The sequence below is a fragment of the Pristiophorus japonicus genome, chromosome 1, assembly GCF_044704955.1.
Source record: "Pristiophorus japonicus isolate sPriJap1 chromosome 1, sPriJap1.hap1, whole genome shotgun sequence".
Classification (NCBI taxonomy): Eukaryota; Metazoa; Chordata; class Chondrichthyes; family Pristiophoridae; genus Pristiophorus; species Pristiophorus japonicus.
The window spans coordinates 533,964,379-533,985,074 of record NC_091977.1 but is presented as its reverse complement, the minus strand read 5'-3'; the positions used below and the strand labels follow the sequence as shown (position 1 = coordinate 533,985,074).

Below are 20,696 nucleotides of genomic sequence, written 5' to 3'. Positions count from 1 at the left end.
CTCCTGCTGCACCTAACTTTACGACTTAAGAATTAACTTATTAGAAAACAATGTGATTTGGGAAGAAATATGCAATACTGATGCTTCTGCAGTCCAAGAATCTGGATTTCATATCAACTAGCACTTAGTCGAAGAAAAATGAAGCCAGCCACAAGAGTTGATTTTCCGTCCTAAGTTGAAAAGCAGAACGGCTCTCCACATAAAAAAAAAATAGGGTTAAATTTTAAACTTCTATTCCTTCTTCTTAGGCAGCCCCCCGGAGTCGAGGATGACTTGCTTCCACACTAAAATGAGTTCGAAGGTGACTGATGAGATCTATAGTCTCGGTCACAGGTGGGGCAAATGGTGGCTGGAGGTACGGGTGGGTGGGGTGCCTTTGAGAGCTGTTGTCTTACGGATTTTTAATGCAAGGCTCAGACTCTTGTATGCTTCAGTGAAGCTGTCAACAATGGTTTGCAGTTGAGCCTCCGAGTGTGCACAAACACAAGCGTCGTCTGCATCCTGTAATTCAACGACAGAGGTCGGAACAACCTTGGATCTGGACTGGAGGCGACGGAGGTTGAACAATTTCCTGCTTGTCCTGTAGATTAACCCCACTCCAGCGGGGGAGCTTGTTAAAAGCGAAATGAAGCATTGCAGCGAAGATGAAATTAAAGAGGGTTAAATTCAAAACTTCTATTACCATCACGGTTATATTACTGTACTAATCATCCAGAGGCCTGGGTTATCAATACAGAGAACTCCCACCATGGTCATTTGAGAATTTGAATTCAGTTCAGTTCAAAAAGGTAAACATTAAAATCTGGTCATCAGTAAACTTGACTACAAGACTGTCAGAATATCGTTGTGGATTCACTAATGTCCTTTGGGGAAGGAAAGCTGCCATCCTTAACCGGACTGGCCTATGTGTGACTTCAGGCCCACTCCAGCATGGCTGCATTTTAACTGCCCTCTGGAACTGGTCCAGCAAGCCACTCAGTTATATAAAACCAGTGCAATGAGGAAAGGGCAATAAATACCAATCTTGCCCGCGCCATTTGCATCCCAGGAACGAATTTAAAAATCCTGCTTGTATCTCTTCTAACACAACCCTATGTTTAAAAGGGGCAAACTTCAACAATTAAAACAACTAACCTTCTGAAGGCCGCCGGTCGTGTCCAAAAAATACCCGAGTTGCTGAGCTCTTAATACAGGGTAACGGAAGCTGGGGTAAAGGTCCATCAGGTGAGAACTGGCTTACGCTCTGAGATGGGAAGGGGGAAAAAGAAAAGTTAACAAAGTTTGATGAAAATCGATCAAAAAAATTACTGTCATTGCAATAATGTTCAGATATTCCTTCACTTTGTCTCCCCTCCCCTATACTTCAGTTCCATTTTTATACCATAAACTTTCATTCTTCTCACAACCCATGCTCCTGTGAAGCGCCTGGGTTGTTTTAGTAACAAAAAAAGGCATTTCTATAGCGCCTTTCACGACCACCAGACGTCTCAAAAGCGCTTTTACAGCAATGTGGGAAACGTGGCAGCCAATTTGCACACAGCAAACTCCCACAAACAGAAATGTCATCAGGACCAGATAATTCATTTTGGCGCTATTGGGATAAATCTCCTCTGCTCCAAAGAGAACAACCAGGGGTATATAATTCAATATGAGTGTGAAATTGTGTTAAACTTGTGAATGACCCTGGTCAGGCCACACTTACTGCTGAGCAGAGCTCTGGTCTCCATACTATTAAAAAGGACATAGAAGCACTGGAGAAAGTGCAAAGTAGATTTTACAAGAATTGTACCAGAACTGAGAGACAACAGGTATTGGGAAAGATTGAACAGGTTGAGGTATTTTTTCTTTAGAAAAAAGAGAAGACTTAGCGAAGACCTGATTGGTGTCTTTAAAATGATGAATGGGTTGGACAGGGCAGATGGAGAGAATGTTTCACTTGTGGGAGAATATAAAACTGGGGTCCATAAATACAAGATAATCACCAATAGATCCAATAGGGAAATAAGGAGAAAATTCTTTAATTAGAGTGGCTCGAATGTGGAACTCGCTACTACAGGAAGTGGTTGAGGCAAATAGCTAGGAAATTAGACAAGTACAAGAGAGAAAAGGGAACAGAAAGATATGCTGAAAGGCTGAGATGAGGGAGATGGAATGGAAGGAGACTCGTATGGAGCATCATCATCATAGGCAGTCCCTCGAAATCGAGGAAGACTTGCTTCCACTCTCAAAGTGAGTTCTCAGGTGACTGAACAGTCCAATACAGAAATTACAGTCTCTGTCACAGGTGGGACAGACAGTGGTTGAAGGAAAGGGTGGGTGGGGAGTCTGGTTTGTCGCGCACTCCTTCCGCTGTCTGTGCTTGCTTTCTGCATGCTCTCGGCGATGAGACTCGAGGTGCTCAGCGCCCTCCCGGATGCTCTTCCTCCACTTAGGGTGGTCTTTGGCCAGGGAGCATAAACACCAGCACAGACGAGTTGGGCCGAATGGTCGGTTTCTGAGCTGTATATTCTATGTACTTCTATGTAACATTTCACAGATGCACCTGAACATTCTTCTCTTGCTTTCCCCCCTTGTATTACATCTTTGTGCACTTTTCTGACGGGAGAATAAAGCCACCAGTGATTCAAGATATGAAAGAGGTCAATGAGGGAGTACACACAAAAATAAATTCAGCTACCAAAAAGAAACCGCTGCTGTCAGCTACTGACTTGGGCTGTTTATAGATTAATGAACGCTTTAGTTACTGAATGGCGCTAGATGCTTGTTAAGTAAACATACACGTGAAGTATATTTACCTGTATTGTGCCAGTGTCACAAAGGCTTTTTGAACACAAGAAATAGGAGCAGGAGTCGGCCATAAGGCCCCTCGAGCCTGCTCCGCATAGCTGATCTGATCTTGGCCTCAACTCCACTTTCCTGCCCGCTCCCCATAACCCCCGATTTCCAACAGTTCAAGAATTTGTCTATATCAGCCTTGAATATATTCAATGACTCAGCCTCCACAGCTCTCTAGGGTAGAGAATTCCAAAGGTTCACGACCCTCAGATTGTTAAGATTAGCGCACGTGGCAAAAACAGTGTCGCTGCGGCCTCACCTGTGGCTAGTCAGTGATTTGCAGTGAACAACATAGTGGCAGCAGAATCGCTGTTAAATTTGTTCCAATTTGATGCACGTTTTCAGCTACATCTGGATACAGTCCCAGGTGCTGCATTAGAAAGTCAAATTTGACTTGGTAACTTGGAAGGGGATGTGGGTCTAAGCACGACTACTCTTTCGAAAAGCTAGCACAGGCACAACGGGTCGAATGGCCTCCTACAGTGCTGCAAGTTTCTATGCATCTATGACTCTTAAAAAGAAATCCAATTATTGTCTACCAATACAGGCAACAAAAAAAAAATTGAGGAAATCAGATCCACTATAATTTCCTGATTTCTCTTACCTTATAAACATACAGGTACTCCCTCAGGAATGCCTCCTGCTGAGCAGCTGTCTGCTTGCTGTCGTTGATGAGAATATGCCTGAAAGCTGACACCGCGTTGTCCAGCTGCCGCAGGGTGAAAGACTGGCGGCCAATTGTGAAGTTAATATGATCCTCTGCCAGACTCCAGCCTTTGCCTTTGTAAACCTGCATGGCTTGACTGTAACACCGCAAGGCATGCTTCCGCTGGAAGAGAGGATGTAACCAATTCACGCAAGGTCCCCGACTTAGAGAGCATAGCCAGTTATCAACTAAAGATTTAATTGGGGCATGGAAGATTCAAGGTTCATCAATTAAATCAAACCAATTTCAACACAAAGAATGTAAATGTTGTTAAATGAATTTTAAGCATACGGGTGCTCATTAAGTACTTACCTGCAGATTTTTTTTTTTTTTTTTTAAATTGCATACACTTATCCCAAGTATTTACTGGACTTCTACTTACTTACAGGATTTCTCCTTTTACATTTCAATGCACAAAACTGGAACAGACACGGTGATCATGTAGGCCAAGGGAATTTGATCCAGACACTTGTATTAGGAACACGCCGGGAGTCACTTGTGTGGGTATTTACATCACTAATTCTGGCCCCCTGTCCGAACAGAAGAATCCTTGACTCATGTTTCTGTGATCTAACTGCACAAGTGTGCCAAGTCGAAAGCGTGTGTGTGATTGCGCCCATTACTAAAGGTCAGTGGAATGGATTTGGTTACAAGCACTCTGCTCTTCACGCCCTTCCCACTAGTATATCCAGTATCTACTCTGCTATGTCACAGCTGCAAAGTCTAGCTTACCCCCGCCAGTCTTTAGTGGAGATGACCACGGTCAAAGATAGCTGAATTTTCAATTGAGCAGAAAGTCTACTGACCTAAATCTTCAGTTTAAGGACGCTAACAAGTTGGAGCATGTAGAATATTCAGTGAATATTTGACTTTTTAAAGATAAACGTCACATCACTGATACTACACAAAGAATTACTTCCAAGATTGACTGGTGATTTGTAATGTTTATTATTTTGTAACCAAGACTGAGTTAAGTAAAGTTGCAGAATCTAGTGAAATTTGTGGTTCCTCTTGTATAGTTTTAATTCTTAATGTACTGGATTTAGAGTGCTCGCCTGTATAGTCTGGTTATTTATTCATTTCTAGTGCATGCCCCAAAAGATTAAAAAGTGTTCACCATCCTGCATCTTCCAGAGACTTTGTGCTTAAGGTCACAAGGAGCCTGGCCTTGCCTGGGGAAGCAGGCTTTGTGTTTTCAGTACAGGTATCTGGAGTGGGCTTGAAACCCGTACGCTTTTTTTTTGTGCACGTTCCAGCATCTGATCTCTTGCAGCTTCCTTTGGTCTTCGAATAATTTACTTTGCCTCCCATTTTAGTATCTATAACTTTGGATATCATTCTCTCCAGCCCTATATCATCATCATAGGCAGTCCCTCGGAATCGAGGAAGACTTGCTTCCACTCTTAGCATGGGTTCTTAGGTGGCTGAACAGTCCAATACGGGAACCACAGTCCCCGTCACAGGTGGGACAGATAGTCGTTGAGGGAAAGAGTGGGTGGGACTGGTTTGCCGCACGCTCCTTCCGCTGCCTGTACTTGATTTCTGCATGCTCTCAGGTGATGAGACTCAAATATATCCAAATCATTGATGAACACAGTAAACAGCAGTCTGAGAAAGGAGCTTTGTGGAGCACCGCTACCCACTTCAAACAACTCAAACTGCCCTTAACTCTCGTTTCCTTCCCTTCTATCCAGTTTGGAATCCATTTCAAACTTTCCTTTAATTGAATACCTCTTAACCTTCTCCAATAGCCTTTCCCAATGCTTTCTGAAAGTCTATGTACTCCACATCCACTGCACTTTCCCCATCTACATGTCTGTCACCTCCTCAAAGAGCTCGATCAGGTTCATCAAGCACGATCTACATTTCAGAAATAAGAACATAAGAAATAGGAGGAGTAGGCCATACGACCCCTTGAGCCTGCTCCGCCATTTAATATGATCTTGGCTGATCTGATCATGGACTCAGGTCCACTTCCCTGCTCGCGCTCCATAACCCCTTATTCCCTGATCGGTTAAGAAACGGTCTATCTCTGCCTTAAATTTATCAATGTCCCAGCTTCCACAGCTCTGAGGCAGTGAATTCCACAGTTTTAAATGGGCGGTACCCTTATTCTAAGATTATGCCCTCTAGTTCTAGTCTCCCCCATCAGTGGAAACATCCTCTCTGCATCCACCTTGTCAAGCCCCCTCAATCTTATATGTTTCCATAAGATCACCTCTCACTCTCCTGAATTCCAATGAGTAGAGGCCCAACCTACTCAACCTTTCCTCATAAGTCAACCCCCTCATCTCTGGAATCAACCGAGTGAACCTTCTCTGAACTGCCTCCAAAGCAAGTATGTCCTTTCGTAAATATGGAAACCAAAACTGCACGCAGTATTCCAGGTGTGGCCTCACCAATACCCTGTATAACTGTAGCAAGACTTCCCTGCTTTTATACTCCATTCCCTTTGCAATAAAGGCCAAGATTCCAATCTCCGTTGGCTACTTTTAATTTTCTTTTCATCTAAATATTAATTTCATGTATAAAGATTCCCAAATTTTCCCGTTTCGCTTCCTGAGAATGGGTATTACATTGTGCACACTCCAGTCCACTGGCACACATCCGCTCTGACGGGATTGAACAGGTTAGATGCAGGAAGAATGTTCCCTATGTTGGGGAAGTCCAGAACCAGGGGTCACAGTCTAACGATAAGAGGTAAACCATTTAGGATCGAGATGAGGAGAAACTTCTTCAGAGTTGTTAACCTGTGGAATTCTCTACCGCAGAGAGCTGTTAAGGCCAGTTCGTTAGATATATATATATATATATATATATATTCAAGAGGGAGTTAGATATGGCCCTTATGGCTAAAGGGATCAAGGGGTATGGAGAGAAAGCAGGAAAGGGGTACTGACGGAATGATCAGCCATGATCTTATTGAATGGTGGTGCAGGCTTGAAGGGCCAAATGGCCTACACCTGCACCTATTTTCTATGTTTCTCAATAGAACCCCGAAATATTCCTGGAGCCGCCACTATTTCTCCATTTCCCTCAGGATCGCATGTATCACACCAGATCGTCTCACTTTGTCCTCCTCGAGCTTAACTAACTTCTCGAATACTTTCCCTTTAATGAAATATCTCTGATCTTTTTTAACTCCTCCCCAACATTTTTCTGACTTCCGAATTCCCTCAGGAATTCCCTCCTTTAACCTCTCCACCCCTCTTTCCTCCTTTACAGCACTCCTTAAAACCTACCTCTTTGATCAAGCTTTTGTTCACCTGTCCAGATATTTCTTTTTGCGGCTTGTGTCAAAAATGCTTTTATTGATAACGCTACGTTAAAGGCGCTATTATAAATACAAAAGCAAAATACTGCAGATGCTGGAATGGAAACAGAAAATGTTGGCAATCTCAGCAGTTAGGCAGCATCTGTGGACCTGCTGAGATTTCCAGCATTTTGTGTTTTTATTATAAATACAAGTTATTGGAAACACTGATGCAAAGTACTTGTGAAATATTATCACCAAACAATTATCCTCAAATACTTAAATTCCAATTAATTTCCTTTTCTAGCTCACTACCAGCATATCATCATAGGCAGTCCCTCGGAATCGAGGAAGACTTGCTTCCACTCCCAAAGTGAGTTCTCTGGTGGTTGAACAGTCCAATACGAGAGCCACAGACCCTGTCACAGGTGGGGCAGACATTCGTCGAGGGAAGGGATGGGTGGGGCTGGTTTGCCGCACGCTCCTTCCGCTTGACCTCTTCACGCTCTTTGCGTCGGAGACTCGAAGAAGTCAACACCCTCCTGGATGCACTTTCTCCACCTCGGACGGTCTTTGGCCAGGGTCTCCCAGGTATCAGTGGTGATGATGCACTTTATCAGGGAGGCTTTGAGGGTGTCCTTGTAACATTTCCTCTGCCCACCTTTGGCTCGTTTACCGTGATGGGAGTTCTGCATAAAGCACTTGTTTAGGGAGTCTTGTATCTGGAATGCGAACTATGTGGCCTGCCGATCGAGTGCATTGCCCATTATGGTCTCCATGTTTATATTAAATCATATTTTTTCTGTTGTGAAAAACAAAAACAGAAATGTGTGATCTTGTCTCGAGTCACAAATTCCTGCACCAATGTTTGATTTCTATTGATTCAAATCCCTTGCGTCATTGCCGAATTAAAACGTTGATTCTGATTTTCAATCTTACACTTCAAATAATGAACTACTGCTGATCTGGTCACTTACTGTAATTTTTATTCTTACAGCGGTTTAAAAGAACAGTTGAAACTTCTGTTCTAAACCAAAATAAAAATGCATTCCTGTGCAATAGTTTGAGTTCTTAACTTTAAATAATTTTGTTACCATACTTCAGATCAGCACACAACTGTAAATACATTAGTCTGTAATTTGCGTACAGTAATTTGCATTACACAAGAATTAGGAGCAGGCCATTCGGCCCATCGAGCCTGCTCCGCTACTCCATAAGATCACGGCTGATCTTCAACCTCAACTTCACTTTCCCGTCCGATCCCCATATCCCTCGATTCCTCTAGAGTCCAAAAATCTATCGATCTCAGCTTACATATACTCAACGACTCAGCATCTACAGCCCTCTGGGGCCGAAGATTCCAAAGATTCACAACCCTCAGTGAAGAAATTTCTCATCCCCGTCTTAAATGGCCGACCCCTTATCCTGAGACTGTGCCCCTAGTTCTCGACTCTCCAGCCAGGAGAAACAGCAGCTCAGCATCTACCCAGTCAATCCCCCTCGGAATATTATATGTTTCAATCAGATCACCACTCATTCTTTTAAATTCCAGAGAGTATAGGCCCACTCCACTCAATCTCTCAACCAACAATGCTACAATAAAGCTTGCACAGAAAACAATTAATGACATACCAAGGAAAGAATTTTTCCAGAACACAGGAAGGAAAAGGCTGAATAGATATAAAAACTCAAATGACGGGACACATCTGTCCCCATATTTCTAAACTAATCTAACAAAAGTTTCCAATTGTAGATCTCATCCAATATTATCCACCACCATGCTTCCCAGCCATCTGCCAATACTATTGTGTAACTAGCCCAAGAAGATGCGAATGAATAGCCTGAGCAAGCATGGCCCAACACTCCACATTTAGACACGAGCCTGGAATTTGCAGTCAGCAACAAAGCGACGGCACTCGCCGCTAAACTCGCAAAAAAGCTTTCCACAAATATCTCGTGATCTCTGTGGCGTCAATTTTAGCTCGCCCGACTTTCGCTTGAATCTGGCTCCAAATCAAGTAAATCCTAAGCATTGAGCAACAGTGATGCCATCAAGCTGGTTAAGCAGCCAATCACATTGAAGGATTCCCAGACAGCAAACCGGGAAGTAAAATGCAGATATTCTAATTTGCTTCTAATAAATTTGAGCGCGCAAAATAAAGATTGGGACATATACACAGGATTACGGTAGAAGCTGAAATATCAAAAAAACTTTTAGAAAAATATTGTATTAAAACTTATGCAGGTTGAACCTCCCTTATCCCGCACTCCCGAGACCATGGGGGGGGGGGGAAGAGAAAGAGTGGGGTCGGCGCCCCGGACAGGCCGAAAGTGTCAGCGCACCCTCGGCGGGCCGGGTGTCGGCGCGGCCCCAAAGTCAGGGTTGGAGGTCGGCCGCGTTCTGTGCATGCGCCTCTGGCATCATGCCGGACGTGGGGCGGTGCCGGATAAAGAGAGTCCTGTATAAGGGAAGTCCAACCTGCAATTCTTAATCATATTAATGGACACAAATTAGACATTCCACAAATATGAAATTATTTTTTCAAGGTCATTATGCTGTTAAAAACCCAGTTGCACCTCTTTCAACAAGGCTTAACGTTTTTTTTTTGAAAACAGCAATATTCCATCATAGAAGAGGAAGTTATCAATTCAAGAGATTTGAATTGATTGCCAGCTCTGGGGAGCTCCACAGCGCAACCTGTGGCAGAGCAGGGAATGACTGGCCGCATCTTACCGGGGTTACCGGCACATGCACCAAGTCCTGAAGTTGGGGTCAGTTTCAGAGGGGTAATGACAGCGAACCCCGACAGTTCCGCCGTCATTACCACCGCAAAATCCAGGCCATTATAATTAGATTAATAATGGTGACGGGAAAGGTCTTACTTCTACAGACTACAAAATTTGATCTCAACTTGCTAAAGTTCAGGAGGGTTGATACATCGATTAATTAATGGTAAAGAGAACAAGTAATTCTGAAATCTTCCAGGCAATAATTTACCCAGATCACATTGTAAACTCAAAGAAAAATTCAGTGTAAAAAATGCAACCATCGACTCCTCAGAAAATCTGAATAACTGGGAGGACTTTACCCAAATAATTTTTGACAAAAAGCACGACAGTGTACACCCACAAAGCAGAATTAACCGTGCTAAATGTATTGCTGCATATTTGTTACATCAAAAGATCCGTTAAATGCACTATATTCAAACACCATGCTTACCTGATCTGCTTTACCGAATCGATGCCCGGCCAGAATCATATGAAAAGCAAACTTGCGTACCATGGGAGAGCGCATATTGATGAAACAGTGGGCAGCTTGTTCTAGTAAAAGTGCACTTCGGAGGTCAGAATCCTGCATTTAAAGAAAAAAGACACATCGGCACTTTACAACACTGCAAACTATATAACACAAATACAAAAGCAAAATTCTGCAGAATCTGGAATAAAAACAGAAAATGCTGGAAATCTCAGCAGGTCAGGCAGCATCTGTGGAGGAAGCATAGTCAACGACCCGAAACGTTAACTCTGCTTCCTCTCCACAGATGCTGCCTGACCTGCTGAGATTTCCAGCATTTTCTGTTTTTAGTACAACACAATCTCAATTAGCATCTAGCTTTGTGGTAAACACTCAATAGACAAGTAAACGAAATAATTAATTACACCAATCAATAATTACCTTAAGACTCTCTGAAAGCGATAAGCAACAAATTTTAAGTTTACGCTGTAAAATGAAAAAGAACATTGCATTAACCCTTCCACAGTTCCCGCAGGGAGTCTCCTTAACTAACATTCTTTACTCTTCTGCAAAATACACGCGAGTGGGCAAATTAGTGTCCAGAGCTATCCCTTGCCAGCTCCTGCTGTCTGTGAATATCAAGTAACTGCTTTCATCACCAAAGGCTTCACCGATGGGAGGCGATATGATACTGAAAACCAACCTCCAACTGGGAGACAAACTGAAGGTGCCAGGGAGGGAGGCCAGGGCTGCATCTGCTGCTGAAGCTCCTCTGGATCCAGTACACCCAACAACTTTTCCTGGGCTGTATCAGTTAATGTGAAGTGCAGCTGGGCAGAAATTTCCTTTCTGGGTTATACATGGCTACATCGCTGCTCCCCATAGTCCATTCCCTCTCGGACCAGGGAGTGGAGAAGCAGCTAAAATCACAACTGAAAGCCTCTATTCACTGACAGAAACTGAGCCGAGTCATCCTTATCTGAGGAAGGACATACTAGAGGGGGTGCAACAAAGGTTCACTACATTGATCCCTGGGGGTGAGAGGGTTGTTCTATGAGGAGAGACTGAATAGATTGGACGTATATTCTCAAGTTTAGAAGAATGAGGAGTGACCTCAGTGAAACATAAGATTCTAAGGGGGCTTGATAGGGCAGAGGCTGAGAGATTGTTTCCCCTGGCTGGAGAGTCTAGAACTAGGGGGCATATGATTACACAGGATATACGGCACAGAAACAGACCATTCGGCCCAACCAGTCCATGCCGGCGTTTATGCTCCACTTGAGCCTTCTCCCATCTAAATCTATCAGCATAACCCTCTATTCCCTTCTCCCTCATATGCTTCTTTAACCTTCCCTTAAATACATCTATACTATTCACTTAAACACTCCCCGTGACAGCGAGTTCCACATTCTCACCACTCTTTGGATAAAGACATTTCTTCTAATTCCCCATTGGATTTCTTGCTGACGATCTTATATTGATGGCCTCTAGTTATGCTCTTCCCCACAAGTGGAAACATACTCTGTATGCTCTTCCCCACAAGTGGAAACATACTCTGTATGCTCTTCCCCACAAGTGGAAACATACTCTGTATGCTCTTCCCCACAAGTGGAAACATACTCTGTATGCTCTTCCCCACAAGTGGAAACATACTCTGTATGCTCTTCCCCACAAGTGGAAACATACTCTGTATCCACTCCCCCACAAGTGGAAACATACTCTGTATGCTCTTCCCCACAAGTGGAAACATACTCTGTATCCACTCCCCCACAAGTGGAAACATACTCTGTATCCACTCCCACAAGTGGAAACATACTCTGTATCCACTCCCACAAGTGGAAACATACTCTGTATCCACTCCCACAAGTGGAAACATACTCTGTATCCACTCCCACAAGTGGAAACATACTCTGTATCCACTCCCACAAGTGGAAACATACTCTGTATCCACTCCCACAAGTGGAAACATACTCTGTATCCACTCCCACAAGTGGAAACATACTCTGTATCCACTCCCACAAGTGGAAACATACTCTGTATCCACTCCCACAAGTGGAAACATACTCTGTATCCACTCCCACAAGTGGAAACATACTCTGTATCCACTCCCACAAGTGGAAACATACTCTGTATCCACTCCCACAAGTGGAAACATACTCTGTATCCACTCCCACAAGTGGAAACATACTCTGTATCCACTCCCACAAGTGGAAACATACTCTGTATCCACTCCCACAAGTGGAAACATACTCTGTATCCACTCCCACAAGTGGAAACATACTCTGTATCCACTCCCACAAGTGGAAACATACTCTGTATCCACTCCCACAAGTGGAAACATACTCTGTATCCACTCCCACAAGTGGAAACATACTCTGTATCCACTCCCACAAGTGGAAACATACTCTGTATCCACTCCCACAAGTGGAAACATACTCTGTATCCACTCCCACAAGTGGAAACATACTCTGTATCCACTCCCACAAGTGGAAACATACTCTGTATCCACTCCCACAAGTGGAAACATACTCTGTATCCACTCCCACAAGTGGAAACATACTCTGTATCCACTCCCACAAGTGGAAACATACTCTGTATCCACTCCCACAAGTGGAAACATACTCTGTATCCACTCCCACAAGTGGAAACATACTCTGTATCCACTCCCACAAGTGGAAACATACTCTGTATCCACTCCCACAAGTGGAAACATACTCTGTATCCACTCCCACAAGTGGAAACATACTCTGTATCCACTCCCACAAGTGGAAACATACTCTGTATCCACTCCCACAAGTGGAAACATACTCTGTATCCACTCCCACAAGTGGAAACATACTCTGTATCCACTCCCACAAGTGGAAACATACTCTGTATCCACTCCCACAAGTGGAAACATACTCTGTATCCACTCCCACAAGTGGAAACATACTCTGTATCCACTCCCACAAGTGGAAACATACTCTGTATCCACTCCCACAAGTGGAAACATACTCTGTATCCACTCCCACAAGTGGAAACATACTCTGTATCCACTCCCACAAGTGGAAACATACTCTGTATCCACTCCCACAAGTGGAAACATACTCTGTATCCACTCCCACAAGTGGAAACATACTCTGTATCCACTCCCACAAGTGGAAACATACTCTGTATCCACTCCCACAAGTGGAAACATACTCTGTATCCACTCCCACAAGTGGAAACATACTCTGTATCCACTCCCACAAGTGGAAACATACTCTGTATCCACTCCCACAAGTGGAAACATACTCTGTATCCACTCCCACAAGTGGAAACATACTCTGTATCCACTCCCACAAGTGGAAACATACTCTGTATCCACTCCCACAAGTGGAAACATACTCTGTATCCACTCCCACAAGTGGAAACATACTCTGTATCCACTCCCACAAGTGGAAACATACTCTGTATCCACTCCCACAAGTGGAAACATACTCTGTATCCACTCCCACAAGTGGAAACATACTCTGTATCCACTCCCACAAGTGGAAACATACTCTGTATCCACTCCCACAAGTGGAAACATACTCTGTATCCACTCCCACAAGTGGAAACATACTCTGTATCCACTCCCACAAGTGGAAACATACTCTGTATCCACTCCCACAAGTGGAAACATACTCTGTATCCACTCCCACAAGTGGAAACATACTCTGTATCCACTCCCACAAGTGGAAACATACTCTGTATCCACTCCCACAAGTGGAAACATACTCTGTATCCACTCCCACAAGTGGAAACATACTCTGTATCCACTCCCACAAGTGGAAACATACTCTGTATCCACTCCCACAAGTGGAAACATACTCTGTATCCACTCCCACAAGTGGAAACATACTCTGTATCCACTCCCACAAGTGGAAACATACTCTGTATCCACTCCCACAAGTGGAAACATACTCTGTATCCACTCCCACAAGTGGAAACATACTCTGTATCCACTCCCACAAGTGGAAACATACTCTGTATCCACTCCCACAAGTGGAAACATACTCTGTATCCACTCCCACAAGTGGAAACATACTCTGTATCCACTCCCACAAGTGGAAACATACTCTGTATCCACTCCCACAAGTGGAAACATACTCTGTATCCACTCCCACAAGTGGAAACATACTCTGTATCCACTCCCACAAGTGGAAACATACTCTGTATCCACTCCCACAAGTGGAAACATACTCTGTATCCACTCCCACAAGTGGAAACATACTCTGTATCCACTCCCACAAGTGGAAACATACTCTGTATCCACTCCCACAAGTGGAAACATACTCTGTATCCACTCCCACAAGTGGAAACATACTCTGTATCCACTCCCACAAGTGGAAACATACTCTGTATCCACTCCCACAAGTGGAAACATACTCTGTATCCACTCCCACAAGTGGAAACATACTCTGTATCCACTCCCACAAGTGGAAACATACTCTGTATCCACTCCCACAAGTGGAAACATACTCTGTATCCACTCCCACAAGTGGAAACATACTCTGTATCCACTCCCACAAGTGGAAACATACTCTGTATCCACTCCCACAAGTGGAAACATACTCTGTATCCACTCCCACAAGTGGAAACATACTCTGTATCCACTCCCACAAGTGGAAACATACTCTGTATCCACTCCCACAAGTGGAAACATACTCTGTATCCACTCCCACAAGTGGAAACATACTCTGTATCCACTCCCACAAGTGGAAACATACTCTGTATCCACTCCCACAAGTGGAAACATACTCTGTATCCACTCCCACAAGTGGAAACATACTCTGTATCCACTCCCACAAGTGGAAACATACTCTGTATCTACGATCAAAACCTTTCATAATTTTAAAAATTAGGTCACCCCTCAGCCTTCACTTTTCAAGAGAAAAGAGCCAACCTGTTCATCCTTTCCAGATATGTTTACCCTCGCATTTCTCGTAACCATCCGTATAAATGGGTCGACCATTTAATACAGAGATAAGAAGTTTCTTCACTTAGAGGGCTGTGAATCTTTGGAATTCTCTACCCCAAAGGGCTGTGGATGCTGAATCGTTGAGTACATTCAAGTTTGAGATATAGATTTTTGGACTCAAGAAATCAAGGAATATAGGGATTGGATGGGAAAGAAGTTGAGATCGAAGATCAGCCATGATCTTATTGACTGGCGGAGCAGGCTCGAGGGGCTGTATGGCCTACTCCTGCTCCTATTTTCTTATGTTCTTATGAATATGCAAGTATCCAGCGCATGATGAAACCTTTGCGTACTTTGGAAAAATAATGAGTAAACCCTTTGCCCAGAGCTGAAAATAAAATGCAAGATAGACTGGACTGAACAAGAAGCAAACACACCAGCAATTTGATCTTCTGATATGGGTGACGGATCAAAGTTTCAGGTAACTGCAGAGGAACGCAGTATCCAACCACAAAGGCAAAGCATCTTCAAGGGTTAAGTTACAAGGAGAGATTACACAAATTAGGGTTATATTCCCTAGATAGGGTAGATCGAGAGAAACCATTTCCGCTGGTTGGGAAGTCTCGGACTAGGGGGACAGAGTCTAAAAATTAAGAGCCATACCTTCGAGTGAAATTAGGAAACATTCTAAACAGAGGGAGGTAGGAGTTTGGATCTCTCTTCCGCAAATGGCAATTGCTGCTAGGTCAATTGTTCTTTTTAAATAAAAGATTGATTGCTTTGTGTTAACAAAGGTATTAAGGGATATGGGCCAAAGGTGGGTATATGGAGATCAGTCATGATCTCAGTGAATAGTGGAGCAGGTTTGAGGGGCTGAATGACCTCCTCCTCTTTGCGTTCCCATCCCCGATTGATTTTCCCTGTGAGATCAAAGCATACTATATATTCACACGTGGTTGTTGAATGAAAATCATAATGAATGCTTCTCATGTTCTATACATTTCAATTCAAGTAGGTAACTGCCTTACACTTCAATTATGTTGGCAGTATAGTGCAATATACTGGGATATTTCAATAGCAGAGAACTGAGTGGGTGGGCAATAACCTCAGCCGATTCTGGTTTCCAATTCACCCGTTTACTGTTTGCATCAATATTACCCCAACGTTTCCTCTAAGGTGTGCACCGATCCGGATGCTCTGCGCAGGCCGCTCACTAGCTCTTGCTGTTGGTAAAGATACCACGCAGCAAATTTAAAGGGATCACGCATGAAGAGAGATAATTAGCAGGAACATTGCCAGCTATAATAAATCACTGGAGATATAATACAGGAACAATATCATTTCACTAATTTAGATGACCTCAAAAGGCAAGTTACAAGTCAGTGAGAAATAAAAATGACTCCTCAGTAACAGACTATAGAAGAAAAACATTTGGTTAAATATTTGTTAGAAGCAGGATCACTTTGTTATGGAAGCCACAGGGTTGAAAATACCACTGGAAGAGGTTAATTCTCATTGAGATTACTCAGATAGTTCTGAACGACATCTCAAGCGAGGTATGGGCAGATATTTCACTTCACTGGTGTCCATGACACACACACACATTCGATTTAAAGATTTCTATCAGATCTATTGAGGTCAGCCATGACTCAGTGGGGAGCACTCTCGCCTCTGAGTCAGAGGTTGTGGGTTTAAGCCCCACTCCAGAGACTTTTGTCGACAGCACAAGAATCTCCCAGTGCAGTACTGAAAAAGAGTGCTGCACTGTCGGAGGTGAAGTCTTTTGGACGAGACGGTAAACAAAGGAGCCGTCTGCTCTCAGGTGGATGTCAAAAGATCCCATGGCACTATTTCCAAGGTAAGTCATCCCTGGTGTCCTGGTCAAAAAGTTGGCGGAGTACAGCTAGACTGCATATGGCGACTGAACCGAGACAAGAGTATAGAAAAACAGCACCAACCATAACAATACTGCATTGGTACCTTATGTAATACCGAAGTACAATGCCAAAGTCATATCAAACTCCAATTGCAAGAAACTTCCTACCTCACTGGTCATCCGAATGAGGAGAGTTGCAGCCTCCGAATATTTGGCTTGGCTTTTCAAAATTTCAGCACTTAGTAAAGTGCATCGCTCAGCGAGTACTAGGTTCCTAGGATGGAGCAATTTTATTTAAAAAAATTAAAATTCCAAAGTTACACCAAATTAACCAAACTAAAAGCAAAGTACATTCCCTGAATTTTAGGCTTATGGCGACTGTTGCATTCTCCAAGTGGTAATTATCTTAACTTGGGAATCAATATCGGTTTCCAAGATGGTAAAACTACATTTTCCAAATTGTCTTGGAATAATGCCACAAAATGGATGTTTGCTACAGAATGAAGCTATTGAGCTCATCCCGGTCTATCTGACAACATGGCAGTAGCATCAAATCATCCCTGACTCCAAAACTAATTCAGCAACCACTACACCTACATCCAACTATGCCACACTCGTCACAAAATGTGGCAGTTACTTGCACTCAAAGACCATTCTTTACAGACAAGATGCATATTAAGTGTCCCAACCCAACTCCAATTTAGCTAGGTTTAAAACAGTATACAACTTGCTCTCCTCCTCTTGTTAAACTCAACGAATACACTTGCTTCAGTATCAACTCTCCTATCTTAAAAGGCCTAAAATCGTATCCCTCAACCTTTCTCTAATTTTCACACTGAAGAGTTTAAGTCTATCCCTGCAGAAAAGCGATTCCAAGAACCTATGTATTCTTTTTGCATCATTCAAATCCTTCAGAGGAGCTATGAGTAAAGATAAGACTGAATACGATGGGTTTATCAGCTGGAACTGCAAATTTTGCTTAGATTTGCAGTATTGCTTTAATGAGCCCCCTTCTCTCACCACTTTCTTTCAAGTACGTCACAGAAACTCGTGACAAAGGTCAGGACATGTGAAGTCAGGAGCCAGGTAGCAGAATGCATTGAAAGATAGCTACAGAACAGGAGAGAGGGTAGGAGTTGAGGGAAGTTTCTCAGACTGGCAGAAAGTGGAAAGTAGCGTGCAGCAGGGATGTGTGGTGGGACCACTCTGGTTTACCATATACATGAATGATTTGAACTCAGAAATTGGTAATATGGCATCGAAATTTGCAGGTGATACTAAGTTGGGGGATATTGTTAATAATCTTAAGACAACATCCAAATACAAAATGACAAACAGACTTGCAAAGTAGGCAGACAAATGGCAAGTGAGACTCAATAGAGCAAGTGCGAGGTGGTGCATTTTGGTAGGCGGAATAAAGAGGCCACTTATTCCTTGGAAGGCAAGAAACTAAATGAGGTAGAAGAGCAAACAGTTCTGGAAGTACAGATACGTAAATTGTTAAAAGTAACACAAGTTGTTATGGTCATAAAGAATGCCAAGTACTGGGATTCATTTCCAGAGGGCTAGAATACAAAAGCAGGGAGGCAAGGTTAGATTTGTACAGACCTCGCACAGTTCTGGTCTCATTACAACAAAAAGGATATTGAAGCACTGAAGAAAGTGCAGAAAAAATTTACAAGCGTATTACTAGAATAGAGGGGATGTAAAAATCAGGAAAGATTGAGCAAGCTTTGGTTCCTTACTCAGAGGGGGGGCGGGGGGAAAGGAGACCCTATAGAAGTTTTTTGAATTATGGGAGGTGTTCCAATAGGATGGATGTGGAGAAACTGTTTTCACCTGTGAGCGAGTCCAGAAGGGGGCATAAATACAAGAAAACCACCAACAATTTCTTTACACGAAGTGGTGAGAATGTTGAACTCGCCGTCACATGGAGTGGTTGAAACAGATAGCAGTGATATACATCTGTCCCACCTGCGACAGGGACTGTGGTTGTTGTACTGGACTGTTCAGCCACCTAAGGACTCATTTTTAGAGTGGAAGCAAGTCTTCCTCGATTCCGAGGGACTGCCTATGATGATGATTTCAGGGGAGGCTCGAGACATACACGAGGTATCGGGAATAGAGGAATACTGGGATGGCCGGGGGAGGGGGGCGGGAGAACGGGGTGGTGGGGGCAAGTATTTAGATTGGTTAGAAACTCGTGTGGCGTATAAACACCACAGACCAGCTCACTCAGTCGGTTTCCATGCTGCAGATTATATACAAGTCTATGTAACCCTTGCTGCTCTTGTCCTTCTAGGTGGTAGTGGTCGCAGGTTTGGGAGGTGCGCTTCAAGACGTCTGGGTGAGTTGCTGCAGTGTATCTTGTAGATGGTAGACGATGCACCGATAGTGGAGTGAGTGAATGTTTAAGGTGGTGGATGGGGTGCCAATAAAGCGGGCTGCTTTTATCTGTACACTGGGCTGTGCACCTACAAAGCCAGAGGGGAAATGCAATTTTCTTGATGTATCATCTCATGAATCAATAGCAAGTTAGTTATGAATTTGTTTATGTTCATTAACAGAAGAAATAAACTGGCACACTGTGTCCTTATCCGCTCTAAAAGTTTAAATATCGTTCCAATGGCATCAATTGCAATACTGCACACTGTATTCTAACTGAGGTCTTACATTGACTCATCATTACCCTTTGTGCATTTGCACCTCAATATCCACAGACTATACGAGTAACAATTCATCACTACCTGCAAAATCAATGGCCCCTTTGCTAACTTGTGAATATTTCATCCACCCGAGGAAAACAAAATCCTCCAGAATTACATTACCTTCGCCATCTATTATATACATCACAAATCTCAAAAGGAACCCTGGATCATCATCTGCCTCACTTGTCTCTTTGCACAGGTCTCAACAAGTATTCAATTGCTTTGAATTTCAATGCCTTTTTACATTACCAGTCCTCTTCAAAAAAAAAAACATTGATTAACTTCCCGACTGCCGCTTTCATTCTCCCGGTGCAAGGCCATCACTCAACTCAAAACTGGCTCTTAGAACAGCTTCAAGCTAGTATAAAGTTTCAAACCTTCGGCCCAGAGATATTTTTTTCCAAATGCATTCGCTATTCCACCTCATAACTGAGTGTTAATTCTTATTTGGCTTGACCGAAGATGTCACGTACTTGCACAGGTCCTTGTACGTCTGAATAGCTGTCTCCATGTAATGGGTGGGATACTGTCTCTGTGCTCCAGGCTGAAGAAAAACTGATGCTGCCGCCATTTCCTTTGACAGATTAAAAATTTACAAAAAGAAAAACGTTACTCTCAAGTGTTACCAAAACGACCAGCAATTCTACAACGTAACTTTATAGTATCATTTTAAGAGTTCGGTTTTGAAGAGATGTCTGATGTGCAACATCATGGAGGTGGATCAAAAATAGAAACCTGAATAAAATAAACTGAATATCACATGTACCAATATCAAGTGGATTACAGATACTGTGTTTCACAGGATCAGGAAGTCAAGAATGAAGATTATGTTCAATGGCACCCTCATGCAGTATTTAACACTCAAATATTAAATAAACAGCTCAACATTACTCAGATAGACACTCGTGTGTGTGTGTATTCAGGTCTCTCCCAAGAGGCGCAAAAACTAAAAATGACAGGATCCCAGTCCTACAAAATCTAACTTTTGCAAGACACATGATTAAAGCGGGTATTACAAGATGTGACAGGTTCAATTCCGTCATGGTCCATATAAGCAAGTACCAACTTCATCATACAATGATATAGCACGTTTGGCCTGTAGTGCCTGTACCGGCTCTTAGACAGAGCTTTCCAATTGGTCCCACTGTCGTGTTCTTTCTCA

The 20,696-nt window shown here is 43.2% G+C and overlaps 1 protein-coding gene across 4 annotated transcripts in view; it reads right to left on the bottom strand.

Moving 5' to 3' along the window:
* The window catches only part of trappc8 (trafficking protein particle complex subunit 8), a 205,208-nt gene that overhangs the window by 69,176 nt on the left and 115,336 nt on the right, over positions 1-20,696 (bottom strand). For 2 of the 4 annotated variants that reach the window (XM_070896697.1, XM_070896710.1), the window contains 6 exons: positions 20,008-20,108; positions 16,995-17,100; positions 10,471-10,515; positions 10,015-10,146; positions 3,440-3,664; positions 1,135-1,243 (listed from right to left, as the gene is read on the bottom strand). In XM_070896697.1, coding sequence (XP_070752798.1) covers positions 1,135-1,243; positions 3,440-3,664; positions 10,015-10,146; positions 10,471-10,515; positions 16,995-17,100; positions 20,008-20,108 — 718 coding nt within the window. The remainder of the gene's footprint in view (positions 1-1,134; positions 1,244-3,439; positions 3,665-10,014; positions 10,147-10,470; positions 10,516-16,994; positions 17,101-20,007; positions 20,109-20,696) is intronic. The other 2 variants (XM_070896703.1, XM_070896716.1) reach the window with 1 other exon arrangement.